The sequence below is a fragment of the Fusarium keratoplasticum genome, chromosome 3 (assembly GCF_025433545.1).
Source record: "Fusarium keratoplasticum isolate Fu6.1 chromosome 3, whole genome shotgun sequence".
In the NCBI taxonomy this organism is placed as follows: domain Eukaryota; kingdom Fungi; phylum Ascomycota; class Sordariomycetes; order Hypocreales; family Nectriaceae; genus Fusarium; species Fusarium keratoplasticum.
The window spans coordinates 2,559,836-2,577,252 of record NC_070531.1 but is presented as its reverse complement, the minus strand read 5'-3'; the positions used below and the strand labels follow the sequence as shown (position 1 = coordinate 2,577,252).

General features: G+C 54.2%; 5 protein-coding genes across 5 annotated transcripts; 2 read left to right on the top strand and 3 right to left on the bottom strand.

The window, feature by feature from the left end:
* Positions 1–752: 752 nt before the first annotated feature.
* On the top strand, positions 753–8,056 carry NCS57_00414700 (uncharacterized protein; the record flags this gene model as incomplete). Its single annotated transcript, XM_053054118.1, has 3 exons — positions 753–1,208; positions 1,259–7,543; positions 7,595–8,056. 3 exons carry the CDS (start codon positions 753–755, stop codon positions 8,054–8,056), a joined length of 7,203 nt encoding a protein of 2,400 aa, XP_052916278.1.
* Positions 8,057–8,586: 530 nt separating this feature from the next.
* On the bottom strand, positions 8,587–10,402 carry NCS57_00414600 (uncharacterized protein; the record flags this gene model as incomplete). Its single annotated transcript, XM_053054117.1, has 2 exons — positions 8,587–9,504; positions 9,560–10,402. 2 exons carry the CDS (start codon positions 10,400–10,402, stop codon positions 8,587–8,589), a joined length of 1,761 nt encoding a protein of 586 aa, XP_052916277.1.
* Positions 10,403–12,036: 1,634 nt separating this feature from the next.
* Positions 12,037–12,576, bottom strand: NCS57_00414500 (Altered inheritance of mitochondria protein 11; the record flags this gene model as incomplete). Its single annotated transcript, XM_053054116.1, has 1 exon — positions 12,037–12,576. The coding sequence occupies one exon, from the start codon at positions 12,574–12,576 to the stop codon at positions 12,037–12,039; it is 540 nt and encodes a 179-aa protein (XP_052916276.1).
* A 334-nt stretch (positions 12,577–12,910) lies between these two features.
* NCS57_00414400 (uncharacterized protein) lies at positions 12,911–14,579 on the bottom strand (the record flags this gene model as incomplete). The annotated part of the gene is made up of 3 exons (XM_053054115.1): positions 12,911–13,023; positions 13,076–13,956; positions 14,410–14,579. The coding sequence occupies 3 exons, from the start codon at positions 14,577–14,579 to the stop codon at positions 12,911–12,913; spliced, it is 1,164 nt and encodes a 387-aa protein (XP_052916275.1).
* Positions 14,580–15,826: 1,247 nt separating this feature from the next.
* On the top strand, positions 15,827–17,230 carry NCS57_00414300 (Fe2OG dioxygenase domain-containing protein; the record flags this gene model as incomplete). The annotated part of the gene is made up of 4 exons (XM_053054114.1): positions 15,827–16,200; positions 16,384–16,460; positions 16,837–17,054; positions 17,162–17,230. The coding sequence occupies 4 exons, from the start codon at positions 15,827–15,829 to the stop codon at positions 17,228–17,230; spliced, it is 738 nt and encodes a 245-aa protein (XP_052916274.1).
* Between the last annotated feature and the right edge of the window lie 187 nt (positions 17,231–17,417).

Genomic DNA, 17,417 nt, shown 5'->3' with positions numbered 1-17,417 from the left:
CCAAGCACATCTAGGCTGCCACGCAGTCAAGGGGCCAACGAGTTCGTCTTGCAAGAGAGGAGCGGCGAGGACTGGGCCTTCGTAGGACAGCTACCTAATCTTGTGCGCGAGTCGCTTGCGATGGTGTCGAGCCTGGCGGATCAGGAGAATGGATGTCGTCCTTCCAGACAATGCTCTAGACTTATCAAGGTCGAATCTAAAGGGAGAAGCAGTTAATTCGGTTAGTAAGGCCCGAGGTGCCTGGCATCGCTGATGATGAAAAGCACAAGAATTATCGATCGCCACGAGACGCGCGACGCAGGGATCTTGTGAGAGGTGAAGCGACAAGATCGAAATTCAGTCGCTTCTTGAGAGCTGCGGCTCGGCTAGTCCGGTTAAGGTTAGCGCGGCGGTTCCGCATTGCGTCGTTCACGTGATTTAGCTTTGTTTACTTTGACCTCCAACGGCCCCGGCAACGCGACCACATGTATCAGTGCGACTGGCCCGTTCCTTCGCAGCCCAAGGTGCATTTTAACCCCAGACTTGCATTGCATTGCTTGATGACATTCCTCATGAAGGGGTAGATTCACTCAGAGCGCAAGTGCCCTTTATTGTTTTACTTTCTACACGAAGATATTAAGCTTCTTGCTTCCCTTATTCCCCGTCCCGCCAACTTTGTTTACTTGCGCGAGTACATCCACCACCCACGTCGAGCCCGGCACACCATTCTACGATCCCACAACGCCAGGTGCTGTTGATGCGGTCGCTTTACCATGGCCTTCAACAGCGCTGGATCTACGCATCGGCGCAGTAATCCCTTTGCGAGAGCTCCTTCCGGTTCGCCCGCTGCGAGCCAAGCTATCCGACCTAAATCTGCCATCTTCTCCTCCCCCTCACAAATCCCTGGACTATCGACACCACCTCCGCACAACAGAACATACTCGAATGGGTCGGTATCAGCATCCCAGGGCCTGCCTGGGGCCGTATCACGGCAGCATCGCAGTGACTCCAAGAGCGGAACACCGACGTCAACCACATTCGCGCCGTCGTTCATCAAGACAGAAGAGATGAGGCGGAGTTCGGATACAGTCAAGGGTATTGAAGGTGAAAACGACTTCTCTGGAAAACGCTATGTATGGGTTAAGGATCCACAGGCGGCTTTCGTCCGCGGGTGGATTGTGGAGGAATTGGAGGGAAACCAGTTGCTTGTACAATGCGACGATGGAACTGTAAGCACATCCTCGCTGGCAGCTAGTTGCATCTGCTAATCGGTATTCAGCAACGAGAAGTCGATGCCGAGAGCGTCGACAAAGTGAACCCCGCCAAGTTCGATAAAGCAAACGATATGGCCGAGTTGACACACCTGAACGAGGCATCCGTTGTCCACAACCTGCACATGAGATATCAGGCCGATCTGATATATACATATTCGGGACTTTTCCTTGTCACAGTCAATCCGTATGCGCCGCTACCCATTTACAACAACGACTACATCAACATGTACCGGGGACGAAGCCGGGAGGACACCAAGCCTCACATCTTCGCCATGGCTGATGAGGCCTTCCGGAACCTCGTTGAGGAGGGCAAGAACCAGAGCATCTTGGTGACGGGAGAGTCTGGTGCTGGCAAGACCGAAAATACAAAAAAGGTCATCCAGTATCTCGCCGCTGTTGCTCAGTCAGACTCAGCCCTAAAGAATAAGGGGCAGCACTCGAACCTTTCTCAGCAAATCCTGCGAGCCAACCCAATTCTTGAGGCCTTCGGCAACGCCCAAACTGTGCGCAACAACAACTCTTCACGTTTCGGCAAGTTTATTCGCATTGAATTCACCCGGAATGGCGCCATTTGCGGAGCCTTCATCAACTGGTATCTTCTGGAGAAGTCCAGAGTCGTCCACATAAACCCTCACGAGCGAAACTATCATGTTTTCTACCAACTTCTAAAAGGCGCCACTCATAGCACCAAGCGAGAGTTCATGCTTGATGGGCTTGGTGTTGAGGATTTCAACTACACGCGAGACGGACATGACACCATTGTGGGCGTGTCAGATCGCGAAGAGTGGGAGTCACTCATGGAGGCCTTTGACGTCATGGGATTCACCAACGAGGACCAGGCATCAATCTTGAGGACTGTGGCAGCTGTGCTGCATCTGGGCAATATCAACGTCGTCAAGGAGAGTCGGGCTGCAGATCAGGCCCGTCTTGCTCCGGACGCAAAGGTCCAGGCTGCCAAGGTTTGCAAGCTGCTCGGTGTACCCTTAGAGCCATTCCTTCAGGGCCTGCTCCATCCCAAGGTCAAGGCTGGTCGTGAATGGGTTGAAAAGGTCCAGACTCCTGAGCAGGTTCGCCTAGGTCTGGATGCCTTGTCAAAGGGTATATACGAACGAGGATTCGGTGACCTTGTCACCCGAATCAACCGTCAACTTGACCGGAATGGTATGGGCCTCGATGATTCGCACTTTATCGGAGTTCTTGATATCGCTGGATTTGAGATTTTCGAACAGAACAGCTTCGAACAATTGTGCATCAACTACACCAACGAGAGGCTTCAGCAGTTCTTCAACCACCACATGTTTGTCCTGGAGCAGGAGGAATATGCCCGAGAGCAGATCGAGTGGAAGTTCATTGACTTCGGGCGCGATCTACAACCCACCATCGACTTGATTGAACTCTCAAACCCTATCGGTGTCTTCTCTTGCCTGGACGAAGACTGTGTCATGCCCAAGGCCACAGACAAGTCCTTCACTGAGAAACTCAACTCATTATGGGACAAGAAGTCTGCCAAATACCGGCCGTCCCGTCTTGGACAAGGCTTCATTCTTACGCACTACGCCGCCGAGGTCGAGTATTCCACTGAGGGGTGGCTGGAGAAGAACAAGGACCCCCTGAATGATAATGTCACACGCCTTCTCGCCGCCTCGACAAACAAACACATCGCGGCCCTCTTCGCCGACTGTGCTGAGTCGGAGGATGACCATGGTACCGGGAGAAGTCGCGTCAAAAAGGGGCTTTTCCGAACAGTCGCCCAGAAACACAAAGAGCATCTTCACAGTCTGATGTCAGAGCTCAACTCGACGCATCCCCATTTCGTCCGTTGCATTCTTCCCAACCACAAGAAGAAGCCGAAACAGTTCAACAACCTGCTTGTTCTCGACCAGCTGCGCTGCAATGGTGTCCTAGAAGGAATCAGAATTGCTCGGACAGGCTTCCCCAACCGACTTCCTTTTGCAGAGTTCAGACAACGATACGAGGTGCTCTGTCAAGATCTTCCCAGGGGATACCTCGAGGGACAAGCGGTCGCTGCCCACATGCTTGAAAAGCTTGGGCTCGACCGGGCCCTGTACCGGGTTGGTCTTACCAAGGTCTTCTTCAGAGCGGGCGTGCTCGCTGAACTCGAAGAACAAAGAGACGCTCTCATTACCGAGATCATGGCCAGATTCCAGTCCGTTGCGAGAGGATTCATCAAGCGACGCGCAGCCTACAAGAGACTATTCCGGACCGAGGCCACCAGGATTATTCAGAGAAACTTCCATGTGTACCTGGATCTGGCAGACAACCCCTGGTGGCAGCTGATTGTGAAGATGAAGCCTCTGCTCGGTTCCACTCGCACAGCGACCGAGGTCAAGAAGCGAGATGCCATGATCAAAGAGCTCAATGAGAAGATGCAGCTCGAATCGGAGAACCGCCAGAAGCTCGAGGAGGAACGTCGCAACTGCCATGCTGAAATGATGCGTATTCAGCAGACGCTTGAGAGCGAACGAGCACTTGCTTTAGACAAGGAAGAGATCTTCAAGCGCCTCCAGCTTCGAGAAGCTGAGCTTGAGGAGAAGCTTGCAGGTGCCATCGAAGACCAAGAAAGACTAGAGGACGAGCTGGACGACTTGTTGGAAGCCAAGAACCGTGCCGAGCGAGAGGTCGAGACTTACCGCTCACAACTTGAGCAAGCCGCCACCCTCATCGCTAAACTGGAGGAAGAGAAGGGCCGTCTGAATGCGAAGATTGCCGAGCTTGAAGACTCACTCGCCGAGGTCACTCAGAAGCAAGCGGAACAGGCCGAGAAGGAGATTGCCCTCCAAGACGAAATCAAGGTGGCGCAAAGTCAGCTGTCCCTGAAGGACAGAAAGGTTCAAGATCTGGAAACAAAGCTACTCAGGATCGACCAAGATTTGGAAGTGAAGCTTCACACGGCCCAAAAAGAGCTTCAAACCAGCAAGATCCGCGAGTCTACGCTATCCCGTGAGAACCGTGACATCCAAGCGCAGCTTAAGGAGCTGTCGAAGACGTCAACCGATTACGAGGACCTTGTGCGCAAGAAGGAGAGCGAACTAGCCCTTCTGCGAACCGACAAGAAGAACTTTGAGAGCGAGCGGCAGTCTCTCGAGGATCAAAAGAGGTCTTTGACTTCTGAAATGGAAAAGACTGCCGCCAAGTTCCGTGACGCTCAAGCTGAGCTGGTCGCAATGAAGTCTCAGCAATCCCAGTTGGAGCGAGAAGCTGAGGACGCCAAGAACCTTCTTGAGAGACGCTTGTCAGAGGACGCACAGGCTGATCAAAATCGTCAACTGGTCGAGTCTCAAATCAAGGATCTCAAGGATGAATTGTACCAGACACAGATGGAACTGAGCAGGGAACGACAGTCTCGCGATGACGTGCAGCTGCTCGGCGAGCACAAATATCAGGAGCTCAAGGACGAGTTCGACCGTCTCAACGAGTCAAAGATCATCATCGAGAAGGAACTCTATGCTCAGCAAGATACCCTACGGCGGACCATGGAGGCTCGAGCAACGGCTGAGCAGGAGCGTGAAGAGGCCAGACAAGAAATCCGACGACTTCGGGCAGCAAAGACACAAGCAGAGGAGGCGCGAGTACAAGCCGAAGTTGCCGGTGAGCGACAAGCATCCAAAGCAGCACAGGAACGTGAAAACAGCCTTCGAAGGGATCTGGACGCGGCACAAGAACGGCTTCAATGGTTTGAAGGCGAGTGTGCCAAGCTCAACCACCAGATCGAAGACCTCAACAAGCTCATCCTAGAGTCGGGCGAATTTGGCCTGAAGAACGACCAGGCCAAAGAGAGACTCGAACGCGAACTGGGCACTGTCAAGAGCCGCTTGATGGCGTCGGAAAACGACAACCGGGCTTTGCTGAACAAGCTTCAGCAAAAGGGGCTGGAGATTGCACGCTCAAGCTCTCGCGCCAGTGAGGCTTCTCGTGGCCAGATCCTGACTCTTCAACGCGAAAAGGCCAGGCTCGAGGAGCAGAACGCCAAGCTCAACAAGCAATTGGGTGAATCTCAGATCGCCATTGCATCCCTCGAGAAGAGGGCTGAGAAGCTGCAACTGAACCTTGAGGACCTCAGCCACGAGGTTGCTCGCGAGGTCAAGTCCAGCAGAAATGCCGAAAAGGCCACTTCGACCTTCACTGCTCAGCTGGCTGAAGCCAACCGAACCATTGAGTCGGAACGGCAACTTCGAACTCAGGCACAGACTACTGTCCGTACACTTCAAGCTTCTCTCGACTCAAGAGACAAGGAACTCGAAGATCTCAGGGCCCAGATGCTCGATGTCTTGAGGACGGTTGATCCGGAAGCCCCTATTCCTCCTCAATCAGACGGCACCGACGAGAAGGTTCTCATCCAAAACTTCGACTTGGTGAGGAAGGTCGAGGAGCTCCAGCAGAACCTCCGTGTGCAAACAGCAGCGAGAACAAACGCCGAGAACCAGCTTGCTGAGCTAAGGGCATCTCGCAACGACACCTCTCCCACTCGACCCAGGCTGGAAGAGATCCATCTCAACGAGGCGCCATTCCAAGGATCACCGACCCAGAGGAGGGCAGCCAAGCTTCATGCTCGAAACTACTCCAACACTTCGACCCCCACGCGCCGCTTCCAGGACTTTGATCCTCTTCAAGACTCCACCCGGTCTGACCGTACAGTCGATACCTTGAGCTTCAACAACCGCATGGATCTCAAGGCCGAGGTTGAGGAGCTCCAGAATCAGCTGCAACTCAAGGAGATGCAGAACCGTCATCTCCAAAGCCAGATTGACCGAAGCACACCTGTTCCAGAGAACTACGACGACCAGAGCCCCTCTCTGCGTCGGATTCAGAAGCTCGAGATAGTCAACAACCGTCTCCACGATATGCTTGATGACTCAAACAAGAAGGTTTCTGCACTGGAAAGGACTATTCGATCAGGCGAGCTGTCATTGCGAGACATTCAGACCCGAACGCACGAAGAGATTCTGGAAGTGCTCAACAGTCAGGAGGATTCTCGCAGGGCCTTGGTTCACAGCCACAAGGACGCTGTGGCCGAGTTGACCGACATCAAGGTTCACTTTGAGCGATTGCGACATGATCGAGCCAAGGCCGAAGTTGAGCTTCGTGATGTTAGGTCTGACCTTGACGAGATGACGATGGCTAGAGAGCAAGAGGCGCAGAGCCGGAACCAACTTCTTCAGGAGTTTGCCGACCTGCAGATTCGTCTCGACGCCGAGACCTCGAAACTCATCGACGTCACTTCCAGCCTGGACCTGTACAAGAGCCGTGCCGACGAGTATTTCGGCAAGCTTGAGCAGGCCGAGATCGCTGTCCTCAAGGCCAGCCGTGCCGAGCAGTTTGCCAAGTCGCAGGCCAAGGAGGCTGAAGACACCTATGCTGTGGTCATGTCTGAGCGCGAGAAGATGGATGCCACCATCGAAGACCTCCAACACCAGAACCAACGTCTCGAAGAGAAGGTGGAAGATATCTCGACCGATCTAGAGGCAGCTACCCAGGCCAAGAAGCGTCTCCAGCATGAGCTTGAGGATTACCGCAACCAACGCGCCATGGAGATTGAGGACAAGGAGTCGAGCATGGAGCAGACTCGGAAGAAGTACCAAGCTGAGTTTGCTACTCTCACCAACGAGCTTGACCTTGCTCGCGAGGAGAAGCTTTTCAAGCAAGCTGAAATCACTCGACTTCGAGAAGAGCTCGACGAGCTGCGATCCAAGTGGGATGATGAGGTCCTCAACAGTTCGACTTGGTCCAAGGAAAAGTCACGCCTGGAGTCGACACTGGCTGATGTTGCATCCTCCCGCGATGAGGCGGTGAATGCGCACAATGAGGCCCAAGGCAAGGTCGTCTCACTCTTGTCTCAGGTCCGAACTCTCCGCTCTTCAGTGGACGAGATCGCCGCAGAGCGAGACCTCCTCCTGCGGGAGAAGCGCAACGTCGAGGCACGCCTCGAAGAGGCCAAGGCTGGTCTGGAGGATCTTGTCAAGGGAGAGAGCCCATCTCTTCGCAACGCGGCCAACATGGACAAGGAGATCCTGGATCTCAAGTCGAACCTTGCCCAGCAGGAGGACATTGCCGCTGCTGCTGTTGAGAAGATGAGACGAGCTGAAGCCCTGGTGGCCGAGGTCCAGAAGGATGTCACGGTCGAGCGTGAGACCAGCGCCCAACTGCAGCAGCAGAAGGCGTCGCTGGAGAAGAGCCTGAACGAGGCGCAACTCAAGCTGATTGACCTTGAGACCAAGGGCTACTCCAGCGCGAGCCAAGATGTCAAGTTCCTCCACAAGCGCATTCAGGAGGTGAGTAATGCTGTCCTTCATATTTACAGTACCGATGCTAACCGTCGACAGCTCGAGTCTCAGCTTGAGGATCAGGAGACTGAACGCAGCAAGTCCCAGCGATCAGTCCGCAATGTGGACCGTATCGTGAAGGACCTGCAGGGGCGGATTGACCGCAAGGATAAGCAGAACGCGCAGCTCTCAGAGGACGTCTCGAGGATGCGCGACAAGGTCGAGAAGCTTCTGACGACGATCGAGGAGCTACAATCCTCCGAGTCGAACAACCAGCTGTCTGCTCGACGAGCTGAGCGCGAACTGCGCGAGGAGAAGGAGAAGTCGCTCCGCCTAGAGCGAGAGCTCGAGGGCTGGAAGAACCTGCGGAACGAGAAGGGATCGGGAAGCGTCATCGGCAGCGTCCGGAGTCGCATGGGCCCCTGGAGGGTCAGCGAAGGCGACGATGCGTCCGTCGTTGACATTCCCAAGAGGAAGAGCAGCCTTAGCCGGGTGCCCAGCCTCACCAAGGGCTTCTTGTAATAGGTGCAAGGGGGGAAGGGAGAGCGAGCATATAGGATACATGAATGGCGCGAACGGTGAAGGGCGTTGAAAGCATTGTTCTGGGCAATTGGTAATGTCAGGGGATCCATCATGGAAGGACAGGCATGGTATAATGGGTTGGCATGGTATGGTATGGCATGGTATTGTATCGTATGACTGAATGGTGTGGATTGTAGCATGTGTTTTTGTGTCAGCGTCTTGCGCAAGATATCGGCTTTACGTAGTGATAACGAAGAACTTGATGGCTCATTGTTAATGCATACATATATACGTCTATCAACTTTATAGCAGACTGCCTCATAGCGCCATGTTGCCATCCATCTTCTTAGGTATTAAACACACATAAGGTACTAATACACCTATAACACAACAACAATGATAGCATATGCATCTACCTCATGTTGTAGATGCTCTCTTTTGCTAAAGAGCAGAGCCAAGTCAGCTCTCAGAGTGACCTTTCCTTTCAGAGTCAATACCCTCATCCACTGAACCTCACTGGTGCCGTGCACTCAGGCAGGAGGATCCTGGGGCGCATATGGATACAGAGGATCAAACATATTTGTTGGATCAAATGGGGGGGCGAGGCCGAAAGGGTCGTTTTGCGGGAATTCGTAAGGAAACATATTGTATGTCGGTTGGTAGAATGGCTCAGCATACTGTTGTGTATGGGCCTGAACGAGCGGATATCCCAGAGGCAGCTGTATTTCTTCAAGCGGGTTCGTCGTCATCATCTCAGTATCTCCATAGTCGTCTTGGGAGTCAGGAGGTGAGTTTCGTAGCCGTGTCGGTTCGTTTCTCGTGTCGTCGATAAAAGTAGTATTCTCCTCTATAGAGCTGCTCTCGAGGGAATCGTCCTCAATAGAGTCATCCCCCATAGAGTCGCCATCTACAGAGTCATCAGTCATAGGGTCCTCTTCTATAGAGCCCTCGTCCATCGCGTTGTCGTCCACCAGCTCCTCAGCTTCGTCTTCATCGGTGTCCTCGGCCTCATCTCCCGATTCCATCGAATCCTGCCGCGTTGCTTCCTTTTCCACCTGCCACAACTGTGGGGGGATTTCGTCGCGGTCCTCAAGCTCCTTTCTTGTCCGGACGTTCCTCGTCGCATCAACAAAGTAGTCATCCCCAGCCGTTGTCTCCCACAGGGGCAAGGTTACGTCGTCTGGGTCGCCGTCCGGTCCAGGGAGCATGGGATTCACGCGAAGCTTGCAGCACGTGTGTGGTACTCGATCAGTTGCGTATGCACATCTCGTCCGGTTATCGCGGAGGACGCAGTGGCCTTTGTGCTCAAAACCACGAGGGCACTCATCCAGATCATCGTCTTGCACGTGGTAGTGTTCCATCCACTGGTAGCCCCCAATGTAGGACGCCACAAGGTCGAGGTCTGGGTCGTTGAAAGCTGGGCAAGGATCAAGGTTGCAGCAGCTACTCTGCACATCAGTCAACTCGTGCTCCAAGTCAGTTTCAAGTAACAAACAAGCATACCGCCGTCGGGCCGGTTCTCCAGTAGAGGTCGAGATCCCCGGCATCGCTGTCGCTCGAGGATTCGAGCCTGTCAACCGCTCCAGGGACCACCTCGTCCCCCATCAACAGCCCCAACAAAGCAAGCTTCTTCGTCAAGGCCTGCCACTGGTTTCGAAAGATGCGCCGTTTCCGTTCCAAGTTTTGGATCTTGGCGTAAGAACTCATCTCCTCGAGATCATGCTTGTCCTTCTTATTCAACCACACATATGAGACCTTATCTGGTGTCTCAGCCATCCAGCAGAAGTAGATGCGGGCTTTGGTTTTCTTCTTTCCCTGAAAGGTGTTGAGCACAGAACCAACAGCTGCCGCATGGTGCTCGCCTGATTCGTTTCTCTTGCTGAGTTGAGGAACGAAGCAGATGTAGTCAAAGGGCAGCTCGAACAGTCGAAGGGACTCAAGGTCAATGACGGGGACTCGGTTTTCGTCATTATCGATGTTATGCGTTGGCACGAGGCTTCGTTCGACCCAGACCCGGTCTCCTCGCTTATAATCGTGGGTTGCTGCCCTTTCCCCTTGTCTTGGAATCATCTTGGCCTGCCCATCTCGAACAATGACGCCGTGCGCATCGTCCATTAATGGACCCTCGGGAGCATCGCTGTGCCTCTTGAAGTGCTGACCGGCCTGTTCCTGAACCCACACCTTGTTTTCGGCGTCCGAGTTGATCTGACGAAGCACAAGCGTGTCGTGGCGTTCATCCGGGGACTCTTGTGGTGAGTTGAGAAGGATGGGATCACCACCATGACCCTCAACTTTGTACGTGTATCTCCAGACACGGACACGGAAGTCGGGCTCCAAATCATCCATGTTGTAGCTCAGGGTCGAATGGGTGCAGATATCATGCCTTTTCCTCGAGAAACCCGGAAGGTAAAATCAAAATCCGACAGGGTGAATTCAGACCCTGAATCGCGGGCGTCATCCACATTATACAAATGCAGCGACTCGACGCACGCTAAAGATGCAAGGAGATGTAGGGATGGAAAGGCAGCCGAAAATCGACATGAACTGACAAGTCTTTTCTCTGTGGAGTTCCATGGATACCACCCAATGTCCCGCGGCCTCAGCCCCGGGTATGGCGGACATGGCATGGCAAGTGTTGACAGAGAGACCAACAATCGTTGTCACATCCATCCATCGCCTTGTGTCCACAGCCGGATCTGATGTGTCAACCGTCTCCGCAGCCCCTAAGGCACGCACGCTTTGGCCAGGAGCTCTTGATGGCGCTTTGAGTGGAGTTGCCAGCAGGGGTGACACTCAATCATCAACCCCAGCTCTGTTGATTGGTCTTGGTATCGCTACCCCAGCCTTTTCCCTTCCCGCAGAAACGGACGGACCACCACAGTCTTGAAAGTCACTGTGTCAAGGCAAGGTAAAAAGGTGGGTAGGCCGACAGGTCTGGGCGAGCATCCGAGAAGACGGTGAGACGAGGCTGTAGCAATGCTGCGAGCTTGAAGCCTTTGCCGGAAACAAGGTCAAGTGCCGGCAAAGTATTGCCCCTTTGAGACACAAGAGGCGCCTGGGTGGATCATATTGCTTTTTTTTCTGTCGACGTCTCTTTCATTTGGGTAGTTCGTGCCAGGGATTCGTGTTGGCTACCAACAGCACTGATTCGGTTCCTTGATTTCGGTCAGAAGGACTCCAGAGATCGAGATCCAAGATCCAGGATTCAACACGAAACAGTCAGTGCAGAGGCGGTTAAGGTCTTAGCCTCAACATCATAGTACGTGGCTAGCAGCCGTTGATAAGACTCGCCAACGGTGCCGATGGCGGAGCGAGCCGATAGCGTCGATGGCGTCTGCTCGGGGTGTCACAAACATGGCCCATGTGATGTGATCCAGGCTCAGACGGAGCCCAGGATTGACAGACACCCAGTTAGCCAGTCGCAAGCCGGACTCCATCCTGTCTGCACGCACTGTCTGTCACCTCTGCTCCGGGTGCATCTGATCGGCCACTCCGATGAGGCGTCCGTGTGGTTGACTCTTGTGAACGCTCCGCTCAAGCGGCAGATGGACAAGTTGGTGTGGTTGCAGCTGCTTTGCTTCGTCGTGTGCCTGTGCGCCTCTGGGTTTCACATGCCTCAACCTTTACTGGTTGAATGTCTTCTATTTGGTATTCTAGACCGTTCAGAAGCGGCCCGCTTCCGCACAGTTCGGTATGTCCTCCATACACCTGTGAGGGAAATCTCCGAGTGACCGAGCAAGACAAGACAGGAGTTTTAGCGTAATGTGCCGTGCTTTTGAATGTCTCAATTCCGTCCCGGCCAAAAATCCTTGAAGACGGGTGGCCAAGTGTTGCTTGTGGTGAGATTGGGGTGTGTGTGCTCCTCGGCGCTGGATAGCTTATCGTACATAACGGTCATCCAGCCTGCTTCGAATATCGAATCGAGGGAGGCCGGGCCATCAGGACACACTGGTCGACTAGTCTTGATAGAACTGTCGACTTCAGTCCTTGTTGGAGTCGCTTGATGGCTTCTCAGATGCTGTTGGCTTGTCCATGCCAAGTCGAGCCATCAGGTCCTCCATCATCTTCTCCATTTCCTTCTCGTCCTCGGGGTTTACCAACCCCGGCCGACGAATTGCCGCTTGACTTCTCTCCCGCAGCTCTTGAATCGAGGAGAGATCAAAGCCCCATGATATTCCTCCAACCAAAAGGACAGCGAAGCTCATGACATTGAGTGTGGCAAGTCCAAGAGCCTGCACTGCAAGTAGAGACCTATCCGCCGAGTCGAACTTTACCGGCTGCCGATTGGATGAGTAGAACTTGGGGAGGGAATCCAGCCGCCTCCTCAATACTGAGCGTCGTGAGATAGCTACAGATGCAGCCATAAATCCTGCACCAGCGAAAAATAAACCAAATTGCTTGAGTTGACGGGTCCATGGCGGGGATGTTGATGGGACTTCAGTCGGGGCTGCGGTAGCTCGATCAACTTGAGCCGCAGGGGTGCTGGCTGTGCCCGGCATAGCGGCGTATGTGCTGGCCATTGAATGCCAGATATGCAGACTTTAGAGAAGCGACGCCTCGGTGATTGGTCCAGCCTGCATTCAGATGATGCTGCAGCGCGCTTGATGGAGTTGTTTGTCTTTGTATTCTCTTTCCTTCCAATGTCAAATGCTGAAAATGCAACACCAGGTTTGCCTTCCCCACCGGAAAAACGGCAACCCGGCAAGTGCATCAATCCATATATGGTTTAGTTGCATTGTTCCTTCCCTCTATCCATTGCTCGCTATATACATATTAATGACCATCAAGCACTGTCCAGGCATCCCAGTCACCAATACACTATCTGCTTCTCTACACTGCCCGACTTGTCAATGTTCATGATTCGAAGCTGTCTGGTGATTCAACACTCGAGCCATCGCTAGACGCCGCTAACCCGATATGCTGTGGTTTGTTATTTCGGTTGAGGTTGATAAACTCTCTTTCGTCCTCTATGCCACCATCAGTCAAAAGCCAAGACCAAGATTCGGCTTGGGGACTCACTCTCTAGACGGAACTGATTCGTCACGACGGGTGTCCCGCACGCCATGGGGTTTCGGACAAATCGAGGGATGCATGTGAGTTCTCCAAACGGAATGCCGCTCTTGGGTATTTTATCTTGAGGCGGCGTCAACCTCGCCCGGCAATGGTCCGTCAGTTGCAGGCTCTCGTAGGTTTTGGCATCGTCTATCGAGATGGCGCGGCTAAATGTGTCTCGCACTACCTCGTCTTCGTACTCGGCGACGAACTCATGGAGCCCGTCTCCATACAGGAACTGGTATAGGGCCAGGGCGACAAACATGCAGCACTGGACAGGCTTCTTCCTCCGCTGCACTAGCGTGTCCGCCTTTTCGTTGAGCCTCCTTCTGCGCTCGTACTCGAGCACTGACGCATCCGATGCCGGCGTTCCCGGGGGCGGCTTCTCTGGGAGGACCCACGACTGCATCTGCTCGAGATGTGTGATTCTTTGGCCGGAGATGATGGCTTTGCGTGCCGCCTTCAGTATCCTTATGACGCGCGCGCTCGAGACTTTCACCTTGGCCTCTCTTCGAATCACCATCTTGATGTCGCAGATGAGCATGGCAGAGTAGGCCATGACCCTGGACGTCCGGGAGAAGAGCTGATCGAGCTCGGGGTGTTGGCGATTGCGATACTGAACCCTTGCGCATACGGCCCAATCCCTCCAAAGGGTCTCGAACCGCTGTATCGTGCAGCTCAGTCGCTGCGATGACCGTATGCACACCACGGCTCGAGGCTTTCCCTGCTCGGGTGTTTCGCCGAGGGCACGGGCGATGGTGAGAAGGGCGAAGCTGGCAAGCATGTTTCCACGGAGCCGACTAGTCAGTTGGGTGATGGACAGAGTCCCGCGGGAAGAAGAGGTTTGACTTTATTCTCACAGAGCTGCTCGACTTAAGAGCGAGCGATGATCCCCTGGTTACAGCCATGGTTGGTTCAGTTCAGCCAAAGACGCCGCTCTCTAGGTGCATCTGTTTCGACTATCGCGATCCGCGAAGAAGCAATTCTTGAACCATTGGTCCAGGAGCCAGGTTTAAGCCATCTCGGTGCTCTCTCCTTACAGGCACACATGACTAATGGCGACCTCGCTGGTCACGATCTGGGACTAACGTGACGATAGAACCAGGCGCGCAAGTGGGTATCAAGACGAGACGGCAGCGGCCCTGGCTCGCCGGGGGATTATCCTCCAGTCGGGGATTTTGTTGACACGTCTGGGACAAAGAAGGAGTTCGATAATTATCGGGGGGGCGACATTGGGCGCACACCGAGCGTCGGATCGAGGTTGGACATGACATGGATTCGTGGTCGATGCAGGCACAAACCTGGACCGCGGGCTAAAGGCCACGGATCGATGACTAGCAGGGAACAGCCGACTTGCAAAGCGAGCCACCGTATCAGACAGGTGTGCCGCCCATCCGCCCCGGTCCAATAGCCTTGGAAAACGAGACAACAAGACGATACCCGACTCGTAACCAGTTGGTTGCTGTGTCATTCATGGCTTTGACAGTTCCCACCCAGGGATTTCAAGTGCCTCACCGGTCTCATACACAGGTCAACTTTTTGCGTCATGATGTGGAAGAAGAGTTGACTATGCTGGTTGTGGTTCGTTGCCGGGCGGTGCAGTAGATCATGGGAGGCATGCATGTTGCGGGGTGATGGTCCCGCTACAAGGATGTGCCTGCAAATGCCGCCTGCCTTATTTCGACCTCAGCAGCCTAGGCCGGGGCTTTGAGCGTCTGCGAGTCTCTGATCGGAGCCTCTTCCATCAACCAACCATTCTTGTTACCAAGACAGCCAGCGCCAACTGAGTGGGAGTGCCGATCCCATCGTCAGAATCAGGCCATCACACGCGTCTCTGTGTTTCTACTGCCAGCTCCAACGACGATCGCATCCATTTCAGCTGCATTGGGGCATCATCCGCCTCACTCATCCCAAGTCCCTGGCGCTGGCTCAACAGGGCGGGACGACCCTCGTCGACCAGGCTAAGTTGCCCTGCCTAGCCTAGCTTAACCAGGCCTGCATATCCGAGCACCTGGACGGTGGACAGACTTCTTTGCCGCCTTCTCTTGCAGCGAGTCATTCGGCCCACTCTTAGTATCTACCAGGTACCAACACGGTCCCTAGTGTGTGCTGGTACCGGCCTACCTAACTTGGTACGCATATGCGCAAAAAGCAAGCTGAACCTCACCATCTCATCCACGGCTGCCACCATACCCAATCCTCTGCTGCGTGCAGCTCGCGCCTCAGCGTTTGTCCATTCTTCTTCGCAGCTCTCAGCCCTGGCGTTCTCGTGCTTGGGATAGTGAGAGACGAGGGTTACTGGTGGCCAGCTGCCTATCGCTCATTAGCTCCGGGTATCAATCATCCATTGCATTTTGCGTACAGACCCGTACGGATATCGCGCCCAAGTCCCCTGCAAAGGCCCCGTCTCAGCCTCGGGTGCGGTGTCGGCTCCGAACCTCTTCCTTGTACGTACGGACATGGAGAACCTCGACCGCCAACCAACTTGGCACATTACGCCAAGCTCCTGCTCAGGCCTCTTGTCTTGGTTTCCCCAGTCTTCTTCTGCATCAACTCCTGGATGGGAAAGTGGTAAATGGTGCATATGCACATGAATAACTAATCAGCCCCTTCCCAGATTCGCATCTCTATTTCAAATGGTCGTTTCGAGACTCGCCACCCAGATAGACTAGGGCCGCCATCGCCAACAACACACTACTTTTGAGGTTCTTCACAGCCATGCCGAAGCCAAAGAGCAAAGCATCGAGGCCAACCAAGCCTGGGGCCACGGCTCCTCCACCACCTCCTCCCGCCATTCCTCTTTGGCCGGCGTTCAAGCCTCCGCTGCCAATCGTTGACCTGTCTCCTGAGCCACATCCGTTGACATCCAAGGTGGTCCTCATTCCCTCCTTCTTCCCGCGTTCCCTCTGTCGCGACTATGTGGCCTTTCTCAAGACCCTCCCCCTTCAGACCACACCGGGTCGTCCAAAGCGGGGCGAGGCAGTCCGAGTCAATGACCGTTTTCAAGTTGACAGCCCAGACTTTGCTCGTCGTCTATGGGAGGAGACAGGGCTTAAGGATGTGTTATTAGACGGTGATGTCGAGGAACGATGGTGAGTCTCAGTTTGATCCGTTTCACAGTCACTCGCATTGAAACACAGGGCTCTCTCTTGTCGTCGGGAAACCTGCGTGCGTCCTACGCTACGGGTGCCGACAGAGAAAAAGCAACTTGGCTGTTTACGATGGATGGTGTCTGCTAGCCGAGATTGCGAACTGTTGATGACCTTTGTTTACAGGGGCGGTGAGCCTGTCGGCTTGTCTCCCAACATACGGGTGTACCGCTACTCGAAGGGACAGTTCTTCGACTGCCATTGTAGGTGCATCGCCATGTCCCTCAACATGCATTTTTGTTCCGCGCACTCAACTCCTCCGTCCCCATCTTCAACACCACCCTCACTTCCGACGTCAGCCCCGTCGGCTCTTGTACCAGCCGGTCCCTGATGTCTCACACGGACGCGCTACCGTCGGTCGGGCTGTCTCCGGCTTCTTCTCCCACTCGCCGCGGCGGTGATGGTGTCTGCGGCCCGATTTAGATCGGCCTCATTGCAGTGCCAAGTCTCTGGCTTATATCTGTCCCCCTGCCACGGCCATGCTGGACACATGGGACACACTTCCCAGACACACACACGCTCTCTGTCTGCGTGCAACGCAAGGAATCTTGGCTAACCGCTGTGCCCAATCCCCCCTAGATGATGATTCCAACAACCTGATTCTGGACGCGGATCCTCCCCTTCCAGTCCGCACTACCTGGACGCTGCTCTTATACCTGACTTCTGCCTCCGAAGGTTGTGTTGGTGGGGAGACGGTGTTTTACACAAACGACCGCAAGCTGGCGCGTGAGGAGATAGCTGTCCCTCTCGAGACGGGTATGCTCCTCTTGCATAAGCACGGAGAAGATTGTCTCCTCGTAAGGCTTCCCCTTTCCACGTTTTCTCTTCCCCCTCCAACAGGTCCCTCCCGGCCAATACCATGCGAGAAGCGGCTCTGAAGGCTGACTACTTGACGCTAATCTAGCACGAAGGGCGGGAGGTGACCGCAGGCGAAAAATGGGTCCTCCGCACTGATCTGTGCATCAAGCGGTGATTTGGCGATCACCAAGTCTTGTCACGGGCTGACTTGAGATTACGGATGACACATGCGGATAGATGGATACTGTATGGACATTCTATAGGATAGGTAGGGTGCCTGCCTGCTCTGCTTTGCTCCTCGGCATGCAACGCCATGACTCCCAAGGCTCGCCTGCTTCTGCTGTGTAACCCAGCGTTTGCAA